Source organism: Chrysochloris asiatica, unplaced genomic scaffold, assembly GCF_000296735.1.
Source record: "Chrysochloris asiatica unplaced genomic scaffold, ChrAsi1.0 scaffold00031, whole genome shotgun sequence".
Taxonomy (NCBI): Eukaryota; Metazoa; Chordata; class Mammalia; order Afrosoricida; family Chrysochloridae; genus Chrysochloris; species Chrysochloris asiatica.
The window spans coordinates 20251241-20259385 of record NW_006408549.1 but is presented as its reverse complement, the minus strand read 5'-3'; the positions used below and the strand labels follow the sequence as shown (position 1 = coordinate 20259385).

General features: G+C 36.2%; 1 protein-coding gene across 1 annotated transcript in view; it reads right to left on the bottom strand.

The window, feature by feature from the left end:
* RMDN1 (regulator of microtubule dynamics 1) overlaps positions 1–8145 on the bottom strand; it is a 39377-nt gene that overhangs the window by 12795 nt on the left and 18437 nt on the right. Inside the window, exons 7-9 of the mRNA XM_006859262.1 lie at positions 6740–6795; positions 4018–4105; positions 745–775 (exon numbers count right to left, since the gene is read on the bottom strand). Coding sequence (XP_006859324.1) covers positions 745–775; positions 4018–4105; positions 6740–6795 — 175 coding nt within the window. The remainder of the gene's footprint in view (positions 1–744; positions 776–4017; positions 4106–6739; positions 6796–8145) is intronic.

The window sequence follows — 8145 nt, the reverse complement described above, 5'->3', positions numbered from 1 at the left end:
ACTGCAAAAATAAATTAATTATATTCTTCTGGTAAGTGACCTGAGGTAATCTCACAAAATGGTTCACTACTCACTTTGTCCAGAAAATTCCACAAAATCATGCATATCCAGAGGTTCAAATCTCTGGTTCTATTTTAAGAACACTCATGAGACTACCCAGGCCATCAAAGGTATGCATATCCAGAGAGCCACCAAGTATCTTAAAGTTGTCACTTTGCAGAAGCAATGTGTACCATTCCAACATTACAATGATGGCGTTGGTAGATGTGCCCAGGCCAAACAGTGGTGGTGGAAACAGGCTTGGTGGCCCAAAAAGAGCGCTGAATTTTTGCTGCACATGCTTAAAAATGCAGAGAGCAATGCTGAACTTAGGGATTTAGCTGTGGATTCTGTGGTCATTCAGGACATCTAAGTCAACAAAACCCCTAAAACACGCCACCAAACTTACAAGGCTCATAGTAGGATCAACTCCTACATGAGCTCCCCCTGCCACATTGAGATGATCCTCACTGAAACGTAACAAATTGTTCCTAAACCAGAAGAGGACATTGCACAGAAGAAAAAGGTATCTCAGAAGAAACAAAAACTTATGGTTCAGGAGGAAAATAAGACTAAAATTCAAATAAAAGTAAAAGCTGGAAATAATTAAGTATATCAGAGTAAACATTTTGTTTTTAAAAGACTATTATATATGCAGTATTCATATAAATTTAACAATAATAAGTGATACAAAAAATAACTTACCTTGTTCTGCCCTGTGAAAGTAGCTTAGGGCCTGTTAAAAATGAAAAGAGCCAAAACAATGAAAAGGATTAAAACATACCATGTAAAGTAGTAAATGTATGTTCTCCAAAGTTCTCTCTATGTAAAATGTAAGTTAAGAAGTAAATCAATATGGTCTAAAATAATAGTCAATTATTCAACATTGTTAGTTAATATAGTTCATTGGACTTGAATTGAATCATCAGAGAAAGGATTACAATTATGGACCATTTCTGATAGTAACTGTTGCTGTTTAGAACTTATATTAAACTAGCCTCATTTGGGGAAACAATGTGTAGAATCCAGCTATTTTGATCATTCTTTTCTTGAAACCTAGCAGTGACTACTAAAAAAAACTAGGCATAATAATAATAATAAAACACTACATTTATTCAGATACCTAAGTTATACCAGTGACTATTATAAAGCCTTTTACTACGGAAATTTCTACAGAAAAAATGTAACTCTCAATTCTTTTTGTTCCACTTAAACTGAGTTTCTGTTTCTAAATTTTATTTATCTTGTTATTGCAAATGTAATATAGCAAAATATACACCAATTCATTAGTTTCCACATGTACTATTTAATTGCTGTTGTTAAGTGCCATTGAGTTGGTTCTGACCCATAACAACCCTGTATAGGAATTCTGAGGAGTAGCTGATGAGCTTGAACCCACCTACCTTGCAGTTCTAACGACTTTGCAGTCTGGTGCATTAACCCACAGTGCCACACCAGGACTCACTTAGTACTACTGATTATATTCAAGTTATACAACCAATCTCACCCTCCTTTTCAGGGTTGCTTCTCCCTTATTAACATAACACTACCTTCTAGGGTTCCTATCTGATCTTTCAAGTTATTGTTTACAATTTGATCGCATGTAAACAGTTGTTAGCATTTTCAATTTGATCTCATATAAATAGTTCTTAAAACAGCGTAATTCTCAGGGACAACTTTCTTTTACTAGTTAAGCTACTGTTCAGTTTTAAGGAGACTTCAGGGGATATTTCTGGTTTATGGTTTAAATAGTATTTTAGGGCAACAGTTTCAGGTGTCCATCACACCACTACATGGCTCCAAAGAATCTAGAGATTATGAAAATTTCAAGTTCTATTCCACATCTTCCCCGTTTTGGTCAGAGTTTTTCTATGGAATATCTGATCAAAACATTCAGTAATGATAGCTAGGCACCATCCAGTTCTGGTCTCAAGGCAAGAGAGGCAACAGTTCATGGAGGCAATTAGCCACACATTCCATATCCTCCGATTTCTGACACGCCTTCTTCCCTTGCTTAGGTTAAAAGACCAATTGTTAAGCCTTGAACGGCTGAGTACAAGACCCTAGGCACTCTGCAACAAACTAGGAAGTAGAACAGAAGAAGCACTGAACATATTCAGTCAATTAACTAGGATGTCCTAGGAAACCCTGACCCTAAATTTTCAAGCCAACGTTAAACTTCATGAGGTGTTCAGTTGTGTACATATGCAGCTTCAGCATCTATTCTTTTTTTTTGATCACTTAACTTTTGTCAATTCAATTTTTCAGGTGTACAACTTATTGACAGCAATTACAAAAATTGCTGTTAACTTCCCCTCTCACTCCTCTGCTGTTACCATTCATAAACATTGGTATCTACACATTTGTCTTTTCCTTTCATGTAAATGATGTCATAGAGCTTTTGTCCATTTCTGATTGGCGATTTTGCTCTGCATAATCGTCGACCTGGCAGTTCAAACTGACTTTGCAGTCTAGTGCATTAACCCATAGCACCACATCAAATCAATTTCCTTAAGAAAACATGTGTTATCAGATAATGCATTATAAAAGCAGTAGTTTTAGTGGAACAAAAAAGCATTTTTAATTATAATAAATATATCTTAATTGTGTCCTACGAGTCTTTGTGTGGCACTGTGGGTTAATGCGCTGGACTGCAAGGTTGATTTGAACTGTGAAGTCTGTGGTTCAAGTTCACCAGCTGCTCCTTGGAAACCCTATACAGAGTTGCTATGAGTCAAAATCACCTGACAGCACTTAATAACAACAATTGTGTCCTAAGGATAAAACTATTTATTCTTTATATCAATTTTTACACTGTTATTATCATTGGGTGCTGCTGTTTCTGATAGAACCCTATGAGACAGACTAGAACTGGACCATTGGGTTTCCTTTGCTATAATCAGTTCACTAGGTCTTTCTCCCGCTGAGCCACTGGGTGGATTCAAACTGCCATCATTTCAGTTCTCATTCAAGTGTTTATAACATCAATGGAAAAAAGAATAGCTCCTTCCCACAATATTGGAATTGATGCAATTGAGTTATGGTGTTGGAGAATATTAAAAGTACCATGAACTGCCAGAAGAACAAATTAATCTCTGTTAGAAGAAGTACAGCCAGAATGTTCTTTTGAAGCCAGAATGGTGACACTTCATCTCCCATACTTCGGACATATTATCAGATGGACCGACCAGTCCCTGGAGAAGGACATCATGTTTCATAAAGTGGAGGGTCAGTGAAAATGAGGAATACCCCAACTAGATGGACTGGCATATTAGCAGTAGCAATAGGCTCAAGCTTAACAATAATTGTGAGGATGGCCCAAGACCAGGCAGTGTTTCATTCTGTTGTGTATTGGGTCACTATGAGTTGGAACTGACTCGACGCCACCTAATGACCTCAGGATTTGGGAGAGTCTTCAATGGCTTATTTCCTTACTTTGAAATGTTGTGATTAGGAAAAACAAAATATATAACCAGAAATGCCTTCAAATTACATTTTTAACAGGAAAACAAAAATGGTCGTAAAAATATGAGTGAATATGAGCCTTTCATATCCACTTTTTACAAAAAGCTATGATTAACATTCCTTTATCAGTGTAATCAACCTCCTTTACTTTTTCAGATAAATAACTTGTTATTTAGTTACATGCTAAAAAACTAAAATATGCTAGGTAATAGTTAACCGTGTTTCTCATTTTCCTTTTTGACTTTTATATGATATAGATTTCAAACTAAAGATGAAAATAAATTTTAACCGTGGATTATTTTAGCCATCCACTTAAGTTTTTGTAAAAACTACTCACCAGTCATGAGTAATAAGTAAAGTGTTAAGCCTCTGTGATTAAATTAGTTGAACAGGAGCATTAGTAACTTGCTCAAGTCCCTCACTCAGTCAGACTCCAGATATGTGACTCAGTAGAATGGTGCTGTTGTTTAAACAAGAACTTGGTTATTAACTTAACAAAGGACATCACACTACCTCCTCATAGGTGGAACTAGGAGGAGTTGCAAACAGCATTTTAGCAATTCTTCTTTGATACCAAGGCATCTCAGCAAATGTGTAACACCTGGACAGAAAGGAAATAACATCTAAATGGCAGCTTCTTTGTTTTCTCTTAAAATAGCTAAGAATCTCAGTTGATATTATACAAGGAATTTTCTATTTTTGAAAGTTAGTACTTTATATGATATCCAATAGTTTAATAATCATATTGAATTACCTAGAGACTGACTTGTATCAATCCATTAGTTGCTGGTGTACTTTGCAATTAAATATAATAGTAAGAAATAGTGGTAATGGTAATATCGTATCTCACCCCCCATTTAAGTGCTCATTTTTTACCAGGTGCTAGATTACATGTTTATCTCTCTAATCAACTCCTTACAACTATATGAGGCAAGAATATTACCTCTAATTATTTTTCACAAACTCTTTTTATTAAACACTACAACAACAACAAAAAAAAACCCTGAAGAAGCAAAATACTTGATGAAAATGTCAAAACTAAAAATGTTACTCATACATCACAACAGCAAACAACAGACTAAGTCTACATTTTTAAAAGAATGAGGCAAGTGATTGACATTCATGAACTTTTGTGCTTTTTTAAATAAATGGGGGGAAAGTGTTAGCTCTCTGATCAGGGTATGGACTCTGCAGTAGAAATTAGTTGTTCCTGTTTTTGACGACTGGCATCTGACTTAATGACTGCCCCTCAATATCATTAGTCCCCATGTGTGCTGACAGACATGTCCTCTATCAGGTAGGTTATTGACTTCCCTTTCAAGAATCTGATACAGTACTGTTTACACTGTCACCACGCTTCTTGTTGCTGGTTAGTGCAGTGGAATTGGTTCTGACTCATAGCACCCTCCAGAGAATTTCTGAGGATGAGCTAGTGGGTTTGAGCCACGACCCTGTGGTTAGCAGTCCAGTGCCCATCCTAAAGGGCCACAGAAGTACCATACTTACATGACAATAAATATTTAGCTCTGCAGACTACAACAAAGAAAACAGTAGCCAACCTGTTTCAAGATTCTTAAATTTTTAACAGAAGTTGCACCCTCATACCAGCAAAATAATGGCCTACAGTGGAAACAAGGTCACATAAAAATGGAAAGATACAGAGTCAAATTACACTGATCCTTAGGATCTAGTCAGACTATATAAAAAATGTTGAAGATGTAAAGGCCCTTCTAGGGCCCACTGTATTATTAGATCTCAATTAACCCAATTTCATTAGCCTCATAAATACAAGGGTAAGTAAAAAATATTGCCACTAGCGTTCCAGTTCATACATGCATGGTTTATTCTACACAAAACATGTTTAAACATGTGTCTGCAATCAATGGATAGCTGCAACAAGTTCTCTCATTAGTGTGCCTTCAAGAAAAAACACCCAATCAAACCAGTGTCTTCTGAAGGGATTTGCTGAACTAGTTAAATTCAAGGGAGAAAAGTCAGCTCAGAAAGTTATGGTAGCCTGTTTGGGGGATTGCAAAGGGATAAGTAATCTTGATAGATTTTCTTAAGGACAAAGGATGATCACAGGGGCTTATTTATATTGGGAAACCGTAACCCACTCACTCTACAACCCTGATCAAACCCATCAGACCTCCTTTTGTTCCCCAAAACTAAAGAACATTTCAAAGCAATGCAATTTGAGTCCTGTGAGGATGCCATTTTGATTTTGTGTAAGCTGAAGAGCACAGGAGACTTTGGGGACGGGTTAGAGATGGAAACAGTACCTTCAGAAGTTTAAGAACTAGATGAAGGAAGATATGCAGACAAACAATAAATTCACATTTTGATATTTTTGTTTAATAAACATTTCTATTATTTCTTAGTAATATTTTTTTACTTACTCTTATAAGTCTTTACCATCAAAGGAAATTTAAAGACCTAGCAAAGAGTTACAATACTTTTGAAGTCTAAGCACATGTTCTAAATTATTTCAATAACAATGTTTAACATATGGCACTGTAGGATAAACACTGTAACCACAAGGTAACCACAAGGCAGGCAGTTCAAACCCACCAACCACTCCCTTGGAAACCCTACACAGGGTTGCTATGAGTCGGAACCAACTGTATAGCACTTAACAGCAACAACATGATCATAATCAAATTTAGTAGCTTCTAGCACCGTAGAAGAATTGATGCTTTTGAGTCATGGTGTTGGAGAAGAATATTGAAAGTGTCATGGGCTGCCAAAAGAACAAACAGATCTGTACTGAAAGACGTGCATCCAAAGAGGCTAGGATGGCCAAACTTCGTCTGTCATACTTTGGACATATTGTCAGGAGGGACCATTCTCTGGAGAAGGATATCATGTGTGGTAAGGTGGAGGATCAGAGAAAAAGAGAAAGACCCCCAGCAAAATGGATTGGCCAAGTGGTAGCATCAATGAGTTCAAGCGTGGCAACGATACTGAGGTTGGCCCATGATTAGGCAGTGTTTCGTTCTGCTGTGCATAAGGTCACTATGAGTTGGTACTGACTCGATGGCATCTAACAACAACAACAAGCCATACACGCGGGTGACTCGTTAACTTAATGGATGTAACTTTAGACTGTGTTAAATAATATTTTAAAATATTTTATACCTTGTTTTCTTATATACAAGGAAATATTTATATATGACAAAATAAGATGATACTAAATGTCACTGAAATGTTTATTTAAATAAATAAATTCTCTTACCAAATACCCATAAGGTGAATTGAAGTAGCATCTTTGGGATTCAGTTCAATTGCTTTCTGACAAGAAATGAAAAACATTGATCATAAGTGTTCTGTAAACACCAATATAAAGCTTTACTATGTTTGCTGGAAAACCTACAATTTTTCAACAACTCTTCATTCCAATTCCGTCCTAATTAACACCAACTTTCTTCCTCCTAATTCTTAGATTGGGTCCGTTTTCCTACGTTACTATTGGTTTGTGCCATGATTACTATACATTTTAGAAACTGATTGTAGAGTTTATCAAGGTAAGACAAGAATAGGCGTTCATAAGACTACAGCCTAGGAAACTCTATGGAGCAATTCTCTTTGTGTTCCATAAGGTCACTATGAGTCTTTATCAACTTAATGGTACAAAACAACACTGATGAATGTTAGAGGTAGCAGTAGTAACAATAGCTAGAACAGGATAACCAAGTAGGACTTGCTTTAAAAATGTAAGAATCAGCACTGATCTAAATTTTACTTCTCCATAAATACAGTTTATGGCAAAATACATTTTTAAGTACTTAGCTACAGTGTATACTACTATAAGCAACCTTTCCCAGCTGAAGTTCCACTAGAAAATTAAGCCCAACAAAAAATGATCTGAGGGACTATTTTTTGTAATTCTCCCAAGAACTGTAAGTACAGAGCTAATATCACTCTTAGAAGTCTTAGTGTGGTGCTGTAGGAACTAGCTCAGCAGCACTTAACAAAAATACTAACACACGAGATGAAAGGGAGAGAAGCTAACGTATCACACATAACAGGTGTCTTGGGAATTAAGAGTCTGTTTTCTTATGTAATAGGTTGAGAGGGGCCGCTCTGAAGTAAACCCTTTCTTTTATCATTCTTCTTCAGATTAGTTTAACTGTCAATTAAAAACAATCCAAAGATAATAATTCCTTATGACTTTAATTGTAATAATAGAATTCAGAATTCAGACAGGCATAAATTGATTTGTTTGGTCCATTGAAATATTACTGGATGTGACAGACGTGATAAAAACTTGCACAATGGAACCTCTGTCTAGAAACACTCTTGTTAGTCAGCTACCATGCTATAAAAAAGTGTGCGCTTGACTATTACATAATGAAAAGTGGCATCTTTGACATTCTGGTCTCAGCTGAATGCAGCTGTATCATGACCTCCGTCCACTATACCAATAAGAGCAGAAATTCCACTGCACTCAGTTAGCATAGAAAGTTGTGAGAAACAGTAAATTTTCACTGCTATAAGTCTATAACTTTACATGGGGATAGATAACTTAATAAGGAGCTCTTATAGCAAAGTATGAGTATTCCAGAACACTTAATTGTACTTCTGAGAAATCTGTACCTGGACCAAGAAGCAGTTGTTCGAACAGAGCATGGGAACACTGAA